The following is a 17,962-nucleotide window of genomic DNA, read 5'->3' as shown; positions in this document are numbered from 1 at the left end:
TGTGTGGCATACACACCTGAATGTGTGTTCTAAGCTAGGGAATCTGGGAATAGCCAACCTGGAGATTCTTTCTTGTCTATGAGGAATACCTGAGCCCCTGTCCCATCCTATGGAACATGAGCCACACAGAGGATCAAGGTATCAAGTTTTGGGTTGAATGAAAGTCGTCAGGTGGAGGTCATTAGGAAAAGGGTACTAAGTGACAGTGCTATTTAAACGGCATGCTTTTTGCAAGCAGTTGCAGTTCTTCTGTCCAGCCTGCTGCCACTGGACTCCCCCTTGTATGTATGCCCTCAGTGAAACCCCGTATCTCATTGACTAGCTCTGGATCTCTTATTTGGCCTCTTGAATCTGGTGCCATCCCCATTTGAGTGAGTAGAGATTCAGCACAACAAAGGTCAACACAGACTTGTCAGATCATCAGAGATCCTACTGGTATTCAGTTATTTCTAGGTACTTTGTGTGTAATGATGGATAGCACAAATTTTGATCTCTCAAACATCTCTATCTCCAACATTCTGAACTTTTTTACTTGACCGTCCCATAGTTAAAACTCCATGTCGAGCAATAAATTTATGATCTTCTCTTACCTACTGAAACAGTCTCTACCTATCTTTTCTATCTTAGTGAATGGTATCACAGTCTGTAGTTACCCAAGCCAGACCACTGGGAGTTACCTTTAACACTTTCCTTTTACCTGCATGTCTCCTTAAAGACCAAGTCCTCTTCACGGATTTAAGCTATTTTTGCCCCATATCTAGTGGTATTGCCTTTGTTTAAAACCACTCAGGGTTTCTTATCGTCTTCGCCCTATACCCTGAACATAGCCTTTTGGGATTCCAACTTAATGTAGGCCTCCCATTAGACTCCTCAAGTAAGGGCTCTAGGCCTTATTCATGTCTCCTATGCCTACATTGTTGTCCAAACAGAAGCCTAAGGTTACTACCAGCAACTGGGGGAAAAAAAAGCAGCAGCAGCTTAAGGTTACTGTGTTTTGACTTTGGCGTAAGTTTGGCAGAAGATGGTTTTCAGGACTGACTTGCCTTCCCTCCAAGCTTTCCACTTAAATTTCATTTCTGTCCGCTGCAGAATCTTTTCTTTTCATGCTAGGTCAGCAGTGTCTTTTGTTTGTTTGTTTTGAGACAGTCTTGCTCTGTTGCCCCAGGCTGGAGTGCAATGGCACGATCTTGGCTCACTACAACCTCCGCCTCCCGGGTTCAAGCGATTCTCCTGTCTCAGCCTCCTGAGTAGCTGGGACTACAGCCACACATCACCATGCCTGGCTAATTTTTGTATTTTTAGCAGAGACGGGGTTTCATTATGTTGGCCCAGGCTGGTGTCGAACTCCTGACCTCATGATCTGCCCGCCTCTGCCTCCCAAAGTGCTGGGATTACAGATGTGAGCCACCGCACCCAGCCAGCAGTGTCTTTAAAAAGATATTCTTACGGCCATGCGCAGTGACTCACACCTGTAATCCCAGCACTTTGGGAGGCCGAGGTGGGAGGATCATTTGAGTTCAGCTGTTCAAGACCACATGGCCAACATGGTGAAACCCTGTCTCTACCAAAAATACAAAAGTTAGCTGGGTGTAGTGGCACTCACCTGTAATCCCAGCTACACAGGAGGCTGAGGCAGGAGAATCGCTTGAACCTGGGAGACAGAGGCTGCAGTGAGCCGAGATCGCACCACTGCATTCCAGCCTGGGCAACAAGAGTGAAACTCCATCTAAAAAAGAAGATGTTTTTACTCTTTTATACAACTTTTTCAGTTATTTCCATTGGGAGTATCATTCAATATCTAGTTTGTCACAATGGAAGTCTTGCCTAATCTAAAGGGACAGTTACACTTTAGCTCCTGCTGATCTTATTTGGTCTTATTGACTTGGTGTTGCCAAGTTGTTTGTTTGAAGTTAGGAATCTCATTGTTTTTAAAAATCCTTACTTTTAAATATGAGCAATGAATTTACTTCTTAAAAACGAGTGGGATGTGGAGTAATGGTAAATGAAAGAAGCCAGGCAGAAAATAACACCTAAATATATGATTCCATGTTTATATGAAGGTTTTAAAAAAAAAGGCAAAACTAATCTGTGTTCTTGAGGTTAAAGTCGTGGCTGTTTTTAGGGGGGTATTGACTGGGAAGGGACATGAAGGAACCTTAGTCCTGGTAATGTTCCACATAATCTGAAAGGTGTTACATCGACATGTAAAATTCATTAAGCTATACATTTAGGTTTTGTGCACCTTGTTCTTTGTAAATTATAACTCAATTGGATTTTTTTTTTTTTCTTTTCTTTTTTTTTTGAGACGGAGTCTTGCTCAGTCACCAGGCTGGGAGGCAAGCGGTGGCACAATCTCGCTCACCAAGCTCCCAGCCTGGGTTCAGGGCCATTCTGCTGCCCCTCAGCCTCCCGGGACTACAGCTCACCACCACGCCTCCGGCTAATTTTATTTTTAGTAGAGATTTCACCCGTTAGCCAGGATAGTTCCATCCTGACCTCGATCCACCCGCCTTCCCGCCTCCCAAAGTGCTGGGATTACAGGCGTGAGCCACCGCGTCCGGCCTGGATGTTTTTTTTTTTAATGTAAGTTAGACAAAACTACAATCTGCCCATTTTCAACCTCTTCAAGATATTCTTAAATTTTATTCCTTGACTAAGCCAGAGAAATATATACTTGCATCACAGTTTTGTCCTCTTAGAGAACTGTTCGTATTATACTGAGTTTTGGCATTAAACTATCAGCCCGCATGGGAAAATGTTTGAAGAAATACTTGTGTTGTTTTTTTGTTTTTGTTTTTAACTGAAGGGATCTCTGTGTGAAGATGGGTGGGAGACATTTTTCCCAGATAGTGCCAAGAATAATTTGGGAGCAGTTGATTTGCTTTCATAGCTATGATGTTTTCCTCTGTAGCTCACTAAGAAGTACAGAACCATATTTGGGACTGTTCTCTAGTGTAGACTATAGAACCTCACAGCATATATTTTCAATATTAATCTTACCCGCAAATTAATTAGAAGTTACACATTCAGTTATTTAACGAGCAAAATAAACATCTTCCTGTTAAGTTTTTTAGGCTTGAAATTTGTGTTGCATACGTGTTTCTGGAAAATACCTGAATTTTGGCACTTTTACTATTTTCATTTGAAAAATTATTTCTGGTTATAATGATTGGCGTCAAATAGCATTGTCATGTACACTGTTAAATTGTAAATATCGAGGAAAATAAAATTGTGCTTTTAACTAGTGGTTATAGCAGTGACCAAATATAAGATGGAACAATTTGTCTGGTAATACAATAGATGCTAAATAAGTTTTTTCCCTTTTTTCTTTCTTTTAGTTCCCTTGGGAATGAAGACCCAACAGATTCCTTCAAAAGTTCTTTTTAAAAAATTATTAAATAAGATCCGAAGCCAAAAATCTCTCTGGACAATTAAATCCATGTCTGAGGATGAAAGTGAAATGATTACGACTGTTAGTGAAATTGAGAGTAAAGCACCAACGGTTGAGTCAGGAACAATTGCCAGTGAAGAGAGAACATTATCCTCTGGGCAGGAACAAGGTATTTCTCTCTAAGAGTCTCATTTTATATAAACCCTTTTAAGTTGTTCAAAAGTAGGTTCATTTCTGAAAAATCAAATAGCAGTTAAAAGGAACAAAACATAATCCTGCTAATTAAAAGCAGCAAAGAAACATTATAAAACCCTTAATCTTCTTTCAGACCACTTTTAATCTAGTATTGTTATTTACGTATATTCATTCCAATCTGATCAATGAATCAAAATTAACCAGTTCCTTATTGAGATGTTCAGGCCGTTTTCTGATTTTTCTTGGCATTTTTGTGCTACAGCGGGCATCCTTTTAGTGAAGTCTTTGCCCACATCTTTATTTCCTTCCTTAGGAAGGACTCTTTAAAGAATAACTCCTGATCAAAGGATATATGAACATGTTAATGGCTTTTGAGCATGTTGTATTCCCACCAGATACTTAGTTTCTTATTTGCTAATTTTAAATAATTTTCTGATAGGAAAAACAGGCTATTAACTGTACTTCCAGAAGTTATAAAGTATCTGTTCACACATAATTCAAGTATCTCCTTGATTGCGATTATTTTTAAAATGCGATTGGATTTGTATAGAAATGTTTTGCTTCTGTGCTTTTGAGAAAAGTGACTTGTGGTCTATATTTGGGTTTTGGATTTTATCCTGCGTCCCACAGGAAGCCATGAAGTATTTTCTTCCCTTGGCCCCTTGACAGTACCTTCCCTTGGTTTTCCTACTTTACTATTTTCTGTTGCATTTTCTTTGCTGTTTATCCACATCTCCATGTGGATATGCTTAGTCTAGAGCTCATTCCTCAAGTCCCTTCTCTTTATATCAAAACTCCCTAGTTGATCTCAAATGTCACACTTTATATTATCATCTATATGCTGATGTCTCCCAAGTGTGCATTTCTATTTTTGGCTTCCTGTTTGAACTCGCCTACTTATTTAACTGTTTCCTTCTCTCGTATATCTAGTAATATCTTAAATTTGTTCAGAAGTGACCTGTTGATATCCCCTCCCACCACACACCTGCTTTTCCTACAGTATTCCACATTTCAGTATCTGGCAATACGTTAATTCCCTTGCTCAAGCCAAAAACCTTATAATCATTCTGGTTCCCTCTTTTCATATCTTATGTCCAAACCATTAGCTGATCCAGTTGGCCCTACCCTCAAAATATATCCATAGTCCAACCATTTTTTTCCACCTACATCCTAGTTTAAGCCATGTTCATTTTCTAGGGTAGATTCTTGTAGTAGCCTGCTATTGTCAGCCTTTGCACCTCCCTATTATCGTCTCTTAACACAGTGGTCCTCTTAAAAGCAAGTAATCTCATGTCATTTCTTTGGATGAAGCCCTCCAATAACTGTCAGTTTCACTCAGTAAAAACCAGAGAGTTTATAGTGGTTTCAAAGCCTTATATGACCTGCATACATACAGCCCCACCACCACTACTCCCATACTCACTACCTCTCTGACTTCATTTGCCTGCCATACCTCCCTCCCCATCTTCTACACTGTAGATGCCAGCTTGCTCGCTGTTTCTCAAACAGCAAACATAGGACGTGGTCTTAGCAATTGCTAGTCTTTTTGACTAGACTTCTCTTTTTCTCTGGTATTTCCTTGACTCACTCCCTCACTTCCTTCACATGTTTACTCAACTATCCCTTTCTCAATAAGGCCTTTTCTGACTATATAAAATGGCATACTTCTACTACTCCCCACCTCTACCCCAACCTCCACACCTTTCACTTCCTATCCCGTTTACCCTGCTTTCCCCCCATAGCTCTTATCAATATCTGATGGGCCCAGTAAAGTGACTTTGGTGCTTATTTTGCTTATTGTCTTAATGCCTACCCCACCCATCCATAAGGATAGGAACTTTGATTTTGTACATTGCTATGTCCCCAGAGTCTGGACTGCTGCCTTGTACAAAATAGGTGCTCAGTTAACATTTGTTGAATTAATCGAATAATTTAAAGCAAGAGAGGTAAATTTGGAATCTAGACATACATATGATATTTAAAGCCATAGGCGTAGAAAACCTCTTGGAGGGGAAATAATTAAGTGAAAAGAGGGCTTGTAAGACCATCTGAGGGATTCCAACATCTAGAAGATGGCTAGAGAAAGAGCAGATAGCAAAGTCAGTAAAAGGAGTGGCCAGAGAAGTAGGAGAGAATATGGTGTTGAAATCCAAAGAAGGGGACTCTCATAGTCAATCCATGACCAAGTTCTTTTGATAAAAGGGCCTGGCCAGGCGCGATGGCTCATGCCTGTACTCCCAGCACTTTGGGAGGCCCAGGCAGGCGGATCACAAGGTCAGGATATGGAGACCATCCTGGCTAACACGGTGAAACCCCGTCTCCACTAAAAATACAAAAAATTAGCCAGGCGTGGTGGTGGTGGGCGCCTGTAGTCCCAGCTACTCGGAAAGCTGAGGCAGGATAATGGCGTGAACCCGGGAGGCGGAGCTTGCAGTGAGCCGAGATCGCGCCACTACTCCAGCCTGGGAGACAGAGCCAGATTCCATCTCACAAGAAAAAAAAAATGAGCCGGGCGTGGTGGCAGGCGCCTGTAGTCCCAGCTACTCGGGAGCATGAGGCAGGAGAATGGTGTGAACCTGGGAGATGGAGCTTCAGATCACGCCACTGTCTTCCAGTCTGGGCGGCAAAATGAGACTCTGTCTCAAAAGAAACAAACAAACAAAAAAGATAAAGGGCCTATATGAGCAGGCTTTCACCATTCTCATCTTGCTCTATTCCCCCCCTTGCCTCACTAAAACCATGCACACTAATCTCTCAGTTCCTTGAATGGGCCAAGGTTTGTTTCTTTATCCTCATGGGGCCTTTTATACCCTTTGGTCTGTCTGGAAAGATCTCCTATACATCTTCACATTGTTTACCTGGCTGGCTCTTCCTTACCTTTCAAGTGTCTGCTTAAATATCCTTTCCTCAGAGAAATTTCATCTTGCCCAGAAATCTGTTATTTATTATACTCTATTGTATAACCCTTCACTCTTTTTATATAGTACTTATCACAATTTCTATTTTTTTTTTTTTTTTTTTTTTTGAGACGGAATCTGCTCTGTCGCCCAGGCTGGAGTGCAGTGGCGCAATCTCACTGCAAGCTCCGCCTCCCGGGTTTACGCCATTCTCCTGCCTCAGCCTCCCGAGTAGCTGGGACTACAGGCGAGTAGCTGGGACTACAGTCGAGTAGCTGGGACTACAGGCGCCCGCCACCACGCCCGGCTAATTTTTTCTATTTTTAGTAGAGACGGGGTTTCACCGTGTTAGCCAGGATGGTCTTAATCTCCTGACCTCGTGATACACCCACCTCGGCCTCGCAAAGTGCTGGGATTACAGGTGTGAGCCACTGCGCCCGGCCCACAATTTCTAATTTTATAATTTTTTCTGGGATAATTATATGATGGTTCTGCCACCTACTCTGTAAAGCCTCCTTGAGGCCTTTTCTCATTCACTGTGGTATCCCTAGCATCTGCCGCATAAGTAGGTGCCCAATGAATTAATGAGTGAACGAACGGATAGCTCCATGCAGAGTATCTGGCTACCCAATTATGATCAGAACAAATTGCTTTAACTTCCTTCTCTGCTCTGGTTTCACAAATTATTTTTTAAAAGCCTAGTATCCAAATATATCAAAGATACATTGACATTTTGTTAGCTTCTCTTTTTTAACTTTGATATCTTGTTATTTCCACTCTGTTTATGCTTTTCTCCTGTGTTTGAAACCTTATCAGTGTATCTTTTAAATCAGTTCTTCACGTTTTCGCAATTTCAGTCTTTCATCCCTATTGTTTTTAGGCTTGGGTTTAATGAGAAATGTATCTGATCATCAGGAAGGTGACTGGATCTTAACTAGATGAGACATTCAGATGGCCCTAGATTGAATCTGTTAATACCAGAATTTTATTATTTTGCTTTAAGTTTGACAATGATGATATATTCATAACAACAGTGGTATTATCTATTACAGTTGTTGAAAGTGATACACTAACAATTGAGTCTGGACCACTTGCCAGTGAAGATAAACCACTTTCGTGTGGTACAAACTCTGGAAAAGAACAAGGTATTTCTTTTTATCACATCCTCAAATTAAATTAGACTCCTGGCATCTTGTGTTTTTTGTTTGTTTGTTTGTTTGTTTGTTTTAAATGAAATTACATGTGATATATTAAGAAAGGGCATTACAGTGGTGTCAAAATTCTAAATTATTGAAACTAATTTTTGTTTGGGGCATTCCCCTAGAAATAAATGAGACTCTGCCTATCACAACTGTAGCTCAGAGTTCAGTCCTACTTCATCCTCAAGAAGAAGCAGCCAGGATTAGAATGTCAGCAAGACAGAAACAGGTAATTTGAAATGTTATTTTTAAAGGTTTATTTTTTTTCCCCTAGGTACTATTATATAATTTTGTTTGGCCAATGAAATTTGTCTTGATGTCTGGCTACTTTTGATATCATGTTTTTGACATTGTCTTACACAAACATTTAGCTGATAAAATGCATGTTGTCTTTGCTCATACTGCTCATTCAACCCTTATTTTGTCTGCTTTATATTTTATATATTTGTATAGATCTTCCCTATAAAATTTATTAGCTTTTAAAAAGCAGAGACTATCTTCTTTAAAAAAATTCAGTTTATCCTACACAGTTTCTGATACAATGCTTTGTACATAGCAAGTATACAATAAATAATTGTTGAATTAACAAGTCCTTGTCATAATATTAGACACTCAGATGGGCTTTGTAATCTCACAAGTTTTTTGAAAAATAATACTTTAGAGGAAAAACTTTTAATATACAACCCCCTTTTTTTGCTCCGTCGCCCAGGCTGGAGTACAGTGACATGATCATGGCTCACTGCAGTCTTGACCTCCTCAATTCAATCCTCTAACCTCAGCCTCCTGAGTAGCTAGGACTACAGGTATGGGCCACCATGACCAGCTAATTTTTTTTTTTTTCCTAGTAGAGATGAGGTCTTGCAGTGTTGCCCAAGCTAAACTTTAACCTCTTTAGGCCAGGCATGGTGACTCATGCCTGAAATCTCAGCACTTTGGGAGGCTGAGGTGGACAGATCTCTTGAGCCCAGGAGTTTGAGACCAACCTGGCCAACATGGTGAAACCATGTCTCTACTAAGAATACAAAAATCAGCCAGGTGTGGTGACACACATCTGTAGTCCCAGCTACCCGGGAGGCTAAGGTGGGAGGATTGCTTGAACTCAGGAGATGGAGGTTGCAGTGAGTCAAGATCACACCACTGCACTTCAGCCTGGATGACAGAGTGAGACTCCATCTCAAAAAAAAAGAGAAAAATCTACTTAACTTATAATTTTGGTCTCATCTACTTTTAATAAAATATTTTTTAACCCAACTTACCTTGAAGGAGGCTAATTATTACTAAGCAAGCCAGTTTATAGTCCTAGTTAGTTTTTTTCAGAAATACAGCTGGGGAATGATAATTCCGTGAGCCAATATTTCTTCTCAGATAAACACTTTCTCAGGCCGGGCGCAGTGGCTCATACCTGTCATCCCAGTACTTTGGGAGGCTTAGGTGGGTGAATCACCCGAGGTCAGGAGTTTGAGACCAGCCTGGCCAACATGGTGAAACCCCGTCTCTACTAAAACTACAAAAATTCTCTGGGCGTGGTGGTGCGCACCTATAATTCCAGCTACTCAGAAGGCTGAGGTAGGAGAATCGCTTGAACACAAGAGGCGGAGGTTGCAGTCAGCCAAGATTGTGCCACTGCATTCAGCCTGGGTGACAAAATTATCTCAAAAAAAAAAAAGAAAATTTTTTCGTCAATAGTCTAGAACAGTATTATACAGTAGCACTTTCTGTGATGATGGAAATGTTCTATATCTATGTCCAGTATGTACCTGTTAGCCCCATGGGCTGTTGAGTACTCAAAATGTTGTTAGTGTAACTGAGGAACTGAATTTTAAGTTTTATTTAATTTTAATTAAATTTAAGTAGTCACATATAGCTAGTAACCACTGTATGGATAGTACAGTCATAGATGTACTACAGAACTGTAAACAATCTAAATTCAGGGGTTCTTATGAGTAAGGAAGAGGAGCTGTCTAGGAACTCAGTTTAAGCCACTGTTGCCTAACTAGGAATAGGTAAAGAATCAGGTCAAAACATTTTTTATTTTGAAAACAAGATCATTGTTCATTATCTCTAGTTCTTTATGTAATAAAACAACGTGCATGCCTTTTTTTACTTATTCAGTAAATATTTATCTGTCTGTCAGGGACTGTACAGTGGTCCCTGCTTATCTACAGGGTATATGTTCCAAGACCCCTCGTGGATGCTTGATAGTACCAAACTGCAGATAATATTGATTTTTGATTTCTGTATATACTATGGGTGAATTTATTTTTCCTGCTTTATAATTCCACTGATAGAAGATTTACTCTTACCATAGATCTTAACAATCAGCTTATAATTCTTTTTCTTTCCTTATTGAGAACTTTCAGCTTTTCGCTAAAAGGAAGCACTTTGCAGCCTCTCTTTGACATATCTAAATTGCCAGCATTACTACTCTTGTGCTTTGGAGCCATTACAAAGTAAAATAAGGGTTATTTGAACACAAGCACTGTGATGCTGCAACAGGCAAGTTTTTGTAACAAAGATGGCTGCTAAGTAACAAATGGCCTGGTCCAGTTTACAGCATGAATATGCTGTACAAAGGGATTATTCATGTTTTCAGCAGTATAGAGCAGGACAGTACAAGATTTCATCACATTACTTAGAATAGTGCATAATTTAAAACATGAATTTTTTCTGGAATTTTCTGTTTAAGATTTTCTGGCTGCTATTGACCCTGAGTAATTAAACCACAAAAGCTAAATTGCAGATAGGAGGAGACTAAGGTGCTGGATTTGGCAGGCTAGTTTTGTCCTCATGAACTCAAACACGTTCTTACTTAAGAGTGTGAGTGTGCTTGTATAATATTAGAGTTTATGTGTTATCTTTCTGCCATTTTCTTCTGTTCCATGCCTGACAAAAAAGACACAGAATGTTTTTCATTGCTTCTAGATAACTATACCTCTTAATGAGTATGGCTAAGAAATCAAAGTATTTTAGGAGGCATTGATATTTAATTTCTTTACTCATTATTTATACTATTAAATGTGTGAACATAGAATTTGGCTGTACATCATTTGCTACTTCAGGGTAGTTCTTCAGTGGTGATCACGGTTTCCCTGTGCTCTCAGAAAGTAGAAATAGTTTATTTATTTATTCTTTCTTTTCCTTCTGCCTTTTTTTACTTCTATCCCTTTTTCCCATTTCCCATCTTTTAATCCCATCCCCAGTTTAGGAATCCCAGCACTTTGGGAGGCTTAGGTGGGCGGATCACCCAAGGTCAGGAGTTTGAGACCAGCCTGGCCAACATGGTGAAACCCCGTCTCTACTAAACTTCAAAACTACTTAGAATAGCTGTTCAGGCCGGGCTGTGGCTCAGTTTTCCAATCCCAGCACTTTGGGAGGCCGAGATGGGCGGATCAATGCAGGTCAGGAGATCACAAGCGACCAGCCTGGCTAACACGTGAAACCCTGCCTCTACCAAAAATACAAAACTAGCCGGACGAGGTGGCGGCTTCTGTAGTCCCAGCTACTCGGGAGGCTGAGGCAGGAGAATGGCGTAGACCCGGGAGGCGGAGCTTGCAGTGAGCTGAGATCAGGCCACTGCACTCCAGCCTGGGCGACAGAGCAGGACTCCGTCTCAAAAAAAAAAAAAAAAAAAGAATAGCTGTTCAACAGCTATTCAGTGACAGCAACAGAGATAAAGCATCACCACTTACTTCTTTGAAAATTGGTACTCTTGGTGAAGAAACCTAATTTCTTTTAAATGGAATGTGTGTTAGCTTTGCCTTTGTATGAGTTTGTTGTTAATAGATCAATAGTATTTTTGTTACCTAGATAATGGAAATAGAAGAGCAGAAGCAAAAGCAATTGGAATTACTTGAACAAATTGAACAGCAAAAATTAAGATTAGAAACTGACTGCTTCAGGGCTCAGCTGGAAGAAGAAAAAAGAAAAAAAACTCAACCGACTGGGGTAGGATGCAGAAAATCTCATCACTACATAAATCGTTTGGTGAGGGGGGCAAGAAAATATGAGCACTTGTAGCATTTAAGAAAAGTAAAATGGATGGTCAGGCGTGGTGGCTCATGCCTGTAATCTCAGCACTTTGGGAGGCCGAAACGGGCAGATCACTTCAGGTCAGGAGTTCGAGAGCAGCCTGGCCAATGTGGTGAAACCCCATCTCTACTAAAAATACAAAAATTAGCTGGGCATGGTGGCACGTGCCTGTAATCCCAGCTACTGCGGAGGCTGAGGCAGGAGAATCGCTTGAACCTGGGAGGTGGAGGTTGCAGAGCGAGACTCCATCTCAAATAATAATAATAAGAGTAAAATGCCTTTATAATTCTTATTTGGTCTTTTTTAAATATAATGTATGTATATATGAATAAATTTGCATCAGTTACGGCTTTCATCTTTCAGTTTCTATAGGATATTAATAGATATGAACATGGTTTGTAGGTAATGTGTACGTTGAGCTTTTGGACCTGCACTAAAGGAGAATGACAGATTAGTTCATTTCTTACTAATGGAAATGCCAGTCATTTTGTAAAAAATAAAGCTGTATAGAAGTTTACAATTATAGAACTGGATGTAAAAAATACCTCAATACTTATTTCTAAATTTGCTTTTTAATTAGTAACTTTGTCTTTTATTAGGTTGGCATTGCTCCAGCATCATGTGCTGTAATTTCTGATGAAGATAGTCATAGGCAGATGATTCGTAACTATCAACATCAGCTTTTACAACAAAACAGGTATTAGCTAGGTTATAATTTGTATGTGATCATATGTGGCTACATTTTTAGGATTTATTATTTCATTTATATGAAGATCTAATTTGGATTTCCTTAGAACTATGGCATTTAGAACTGCCGTTCTTAAAGGACAGTGTGAGTGTAATTTCTTTTCACCATGAGTATTGTCAGTCCTAGATTGCTGTTTGTTAAATTTAATGTATAGATATGGGGCTTTTTGTTTTTCATTAAAAAAGAATAATTGCTTTTGTTTTTGTTAGGTTACACAGGCAGTCTGTTGAAACAGCCAGGAAGCGATTACTTGAATATCAAACTATGTTAAAAGGAAGGTGCCCATCAATGTCAGCTCCATCACTGATAACTGATTCTGTCATATCGGTGCCGTCATGGAAATCTGAGAGACCAACTGCTATATCAGAGCATTGGGATCAAGGTCAGAGACTCAAGTTGAGTCCTGACAAATACCAACCCGTACAACCTGTACAGACCTCCAAATTAGAACAAGATCATTTTCAAGTAGCGAAACAAAATCACTTTCCACAAAGACAGGTGGAAACAGCAGAAACATCAGGAGCTTCAGATACTTTAACCAATCAGTCTTTAGAATCACAAGAACATCTAAGGCAATTCTCTCAGACTGAAACACAACAGAGAGACTATAAATTGGTCCCCGAAAATTCTGAGACACTTTCAAGGGCTTTGTCACATGACAGGCGGCTAATATCACAGGATGCTAGAAAAATATCTGAAACATTTAGGGCAACAACTTTTCAAAGTTTAGATTCCCAACAATTGTTCTCAGAGAATAGTGAAAATATATCTTCCCATCTAACTGAACCTTCTTCATTTGTACCACTGGTACCTCAGCATTCTTTTAGTTCTCTGCCTGTTAAAGTTGAATCAGGAAACATTCAAGAACCCTTTTCAGCCATGAGCAAAAGTACAGTTTCCACAAGCCATTCTATAATCAATCAAATGTATGATAGGCCTTTACTACCCTCAGAGAATATCACAGTCCAGCAAGGTAATATGAAGGCCCTCCAAGAACAGTTAGACCTACAGAAGAAAGTTCTTCAGGCAAGACAGGAAGCTCAGGAACAGTTGCTTTTGTGCAAACAGAAAGAATTGGAACAGCAAACTGGCCTCTCGGTATTCCTTCCCTTGGTAACTCCAGATTTATCTGCTTTATTGCCTTCTGCCAAAGCAGATTTGGGGAGAATGAAGGAATCTTCACCAACCAAGAATAATACTGCAGTTTCCTCAGACCATCATGTGATCTCACAACTTCAGGATAGGCTTTTGAGTCTTTCACAGCCTATCCTATCACAGCAAAATAATTTTAAATTTCTCCAAGAGCAGTTGAGTATTCAGAAGGATAGCCTTCAGGCTAGGCGAGAAGCCCAGGAAGTATTGTGTGTACATAAACAGAGTGAATTAGATGGAAGAGTATGTTCTGAACAGGCTGAGCCCTCTTCTTTCCCATTTCAGGTAGCTCAGCATACATTTACTTCACTACCATCTACTGATACGAAATCTGGAAAAACACAGGAGCAATATTCATCTAAGAGCGATAAAGGACTTGTTTCATGCCAATCTGACATCCCCAAATCTCAGGATGGGTCTTTGAGTTTCCTACAGCAGTTCCTACCTCTACATGATAGTTTGAAGTTGCTCCAAGAACAGTTGACTAAACAGAGGGATACTCTTCAGGCTAGGCATGAGGCTCAGGTGGAATTACTTTTACATAGACAAAGAGATTTGGGGGACAGTAAGTCTGGGCCAGTGAGCTCTTCATCCTCACCAGTGGTTGTTCAGCATTCAGTTGCTTCACAAGCTTCTGCTAAAGCTGAGCCTAGGAGAATTCAGGAGCTTTATTTATCTGAGAAGGAGAATGTAGTTCCCTCCAGTCATTTGATAATCCCAACATTTCAGGATAAGTCTCTTAGTTTTCCACAGCATAGCCTGCCACAGCAAGAAAATTTGACAATACTCCAAGAACAGTCACAAATACAAAGGGTAATACTTGGTGCTAAAGAAGGAACTCAGGAATTTGTACACACAGAAAGTGAATTGGAGAAAAGGATTTCTTCTGAACAGACTGGCACCTCTTCATCCCTCTCCCAGGTAGATGAATCTGAGAGATTCCAGGAATGTGTATCAATCAAGAGTGACACTACCATTCCCTTAAGCCATCCTAAAATCCCAAGATGTCAGGAAAGACTTTTGAGAGTTTCACAATGTATACTACCTCTACAAGATAATTTGGAGGAACACCAAGCATGGCTAGACACTGAGAAAGAAGCCTTTCATTTCAGCCAGAAAACCCAAGAAAACACAGCTTCTGAACAAAGTGGCTCGTCTTCATTCATACCCCAGTTGGTACAGCTTTCATTTACCTCGTTAGCTTCAGCTGAGTCTGGCACAATCCTGGAACCTCTTTTAACAGAGAGTGAAAGTAAAATTTTTTCAGGCCACCTTCAGATCCCACAATTGCAAGATAGACTTTTGAGGATATCGCAACTTATCCAGCCTCAACAAGATAATTTGAAGGCACTTCAAGAACAGTTAGCTACACAGAGAGAAGCCATCATTCTAGCTAGACAAGAAGCTCGGGAAGAATTACTTTCACATCAACAGAGTGAATGGGAAGGAAGAATATCTCCTGAGCAGGTTGACACCTCTTCCTTACCCCTGGTACCACAGCATTCATTCACCTCATTACCTCTTACTGAATCTGAAAGAAACCAAGAACCATGTTCAATTAACAGTGATAATATGGTATCCTCAGGTCCCTCAGAGATAACATTGCCTGATAGGCCGTTGGGCTTATCACATCTTGTTTTACCTCAACAAGATAATTCGATTGCACTCGAAGAACACTTGCATGCACAGACAGATTTCCTTCCTTCTATTGAGAAAACCCAGAAAGAACTGGTTTTGTCACAACCATGTAAATTTGAGGAAAAGGTATCTTCTGAGCATTTTATCCAGTCTCACCATGGTGATTTGCAGGCACTTCAACAGCAGTTGGATACACAGAAGAAAGCCATTCGCTCTATACATGAGGTCCAAGAAGAATTGCTTTTGCAAAGATTAAGTGAATTGGAGAAAAGAGTATCATCTGAACAAGTTAGCTCCTCTTCATTCTTATCCCAGGTAGTACTGCCTGTTGTTGACTCTGAAAGAACCCAGAAGTCTTTCCCAACCAAAAGTAATGATACTGTTCCCTCAAGTCATCCTGAGATCCCAAGATTACAGGATAGACTTTTGAGTTTATCACAGCCTATTCTGCCTCAGCAAGATAATTTGACAGCACAATTGGATGCACAAAGGGAAGTGGTGTATTCTTATGAGAAACCCCAGGAAGAACTGCCTTTAAACAAACAAAGAAAGTTGAACAAAAGTGAATCTGCTGAGCATACTATCCCCTCTTTGTTGCTACCCAAGGAAACAGAGCATTCGTTTATTCCACTACCTTTTGCAGAAGCTAAACCTAAAAGCACTTGTGAATTGTATTCATCCCAGAATGAACATGCAGCTCCCCCAAGTGGTCCTGTGATCCCAGGGTTTCAAGATAGACTTCTGAGTTTTTCACAGCCTGTCTTAGCTCAGCAAGATAACTTGGGACTTCAGAAGCAGTTGGATCTACAAAGAGAAGTTTTGCATTATAGCCAGAAAGCCCAAGAAAAATTGCTTGTACAGAGACAAACAGCATTGCAGCAGCAGATACAGAAACATGAAGAGACTCTGAAGGATTTCTTTAAAGACAGTCAGGTATGTTTTAAACCTGAATAATAATGAAACAATGGAAGCTTAAACCCAAATCAGCTTTTCATTACTCAGTATTTACAAGCTTTTTTTGTAGCCAGACAGAGTTCGCGCGACGCCCAGGTTGAGGCAGGAAGTCGATTCAGCTCACCGCCTGAAACACGCCATTTCTGTTTCGTTCTCGAAGCTGGGATTACAGACGCCGTTAATACCGCTGGTTTTTGATGGAGACGGGTTTTCATCGGTACAGTTAGGATGGCTGACCTCTGACTCCAGGATCCCGCCTGGCCCCGCCTCCCCAAAGTGCTGGGACAGTTGACACCGCTACTCGCCCACAAGTTTTCACTATTGAGAATAGTAGTTTGGATCTTAACTGTGCTTTGATTTCCACCCTAAAATGATATGGAAGTTAAACAAAATCAATCCACCCACATGGTATTTATGAGGTTAAGAGTTACGTGAGCTTCTCAGGCGCGTGGCTCAAGCCTGTAATCCCAGCACTTTGGGAGGCCGAGATCATGATCACAGGTCAGGAGATCGAGACCATCCTGGCTAACACAAACCCCGCCTCTACTAAAAATACAAAACTAGCCGGGCGAAGCGGCGGCTTCAGTCCCAGCTACTCGAGGCTGAGGCAGGAGAATGCATGGAACCCGGAGGCTGAGCTGCAGTGAGCTGAGATCCACTGACTCCAGTTTGGCGACAGAGCTTGAGATTTGTTTCAAAGAGTTACGTAAGCCCACCTTTACCACTTTTAATTTTTTGTTGTCTTTATTTTGTCCAGGGTTGCGGCATTGCACTATAAGCCTGCTTTTCATTGCACTCCCACTCTCTGGTTTATGGTTCTTAGGCCTTCAGGTTCCTGGTAGTTGATTATGGCGTTCACCAACGTCCGCCCAATGCATTGAAAGCGCCAGCGATATGGTCAGTCCGTCTTAAAACCACCTTCGTCTCGAAAGCCGTTTGAGGTCGCGGTTCATCAACCCCAGCGTTCGAGTTACTTCGTTCCGCCGGTCCGGTTCGAGTTGTTCATACCCACCAGCCTGTTCCCGCACGAACCGCCAGCAGAATTACCGATGGCGCCTGTTTAATGACAAACGTCCGGTCCGTTCGCCCGCCCGCCAAACCGTCTCGACCTGCTGCTTATATCTGAATTGTTCATAAGACTTTGGCCAAGTGGGACTCATTCATAGCTGCCCCTACTGGGGAGACAAGAGCATGTTCTAAATTTGAATGTATCCTTTATTTTAAAGGCCAGTTCCGGCTTTGGGCATGGTGGGACTCAGCCCACCAACACTTTGAGAGGCCATGGCAGGTGTGGTTCTCCCAAGCCTCATGAGCTCAAGACCAGCCTAAGTAACATAAACCCTGTCTCTACAAAAAAATGCTAAAAATAGCTTGTGGCATGGTGGCATGCACCTCTAGTCAGTCCTAGCAACTCTAGAGGCTTACGGGAGGATGACTTTGAGCCCAGGGGGAGGTTGAGGCTGCAGTAAAACCACCATATTATGCCACTGCTCCAGCCTGGGTAATGAGGGAGACCCTATCTCAAAAGTAAATAAATGAAAGGCTACTTCCTAAAATATTATTTAGTCTAAATAGAATTCTACAAATCCTTTTAATGCAGAAAAGAAGCTTTAAGTTGGGTCTTGAAAGAGTTAACGCCTAGAGATTTACTGGTCATTTAAAGGAAAAGTAATGGCAAAAGAAAAGCAGAGGGAAATACTCAAATATAATCTCTTATAAAAAGATGCAGTGAGGCTAAGTTTTTGTTTTGTTTTTGTTT

The 17,962-nt window shown here is 40.8% G+C and overlaps 1 protein-coding gene across 8 annotated transcripts in view; it reads left to right on the top strand.

The window, feature by feature from the left end:
* Nucleotides 1-17,962, top strand: part of CEP295 (centrosomal protein 295) — a 79,612-nt gene that overhangs the window by 23,070 nt on the left and 38,580 nt on the right. For all 8 annotated transcript variants that reach the window (XM_021926441.2, XM_003910547.5, XM_017948849.3 and 5 more), the window contains 6 exons: nt 3,339-3,560; nt 7,536-7,628; nt 7,808-7,911; nt 11,490-11,627; nt 12,311-12,408; nt 12,669-16,182. In XM_021926441.2, coding sequence (XP_021782133.2) covers nt 3,339-3,560; nt 7,536-7,628; nt 7,808-7,911; nt 11,490-11,627; nt 12,311-12,408; nt 12,669-16,182 — 4,169 coding nt within the window. The remainder of the gene's footprint in view (nt 1-3,338; nt 3,561-7,535; nt 7,629-7,807; nt 7,912-11,489; nt 11,628-12,310; nt 12,409-12,668; nt 16,183-17,962) is intronic.

Source organism: Papio anubis, chromosome 12, assembly GCF_008728515.1.
Source record: "Papio anubis isolate 15944 chromosome 12, Panubis1.0, whole genome shotgun sequence".
In the NCBI taxonomy this organism is placed as follows: Eukaryota; Metazoa; Chordata; class Mammalia; order Primates; family Cercopithecidae; genus Papio; species Papio anubis.
The sequence above is the reverse complement of the archived record's forward strand: the minus strand, read 5'-3'. Positions and strand labels throughout refer to the sequence as shown.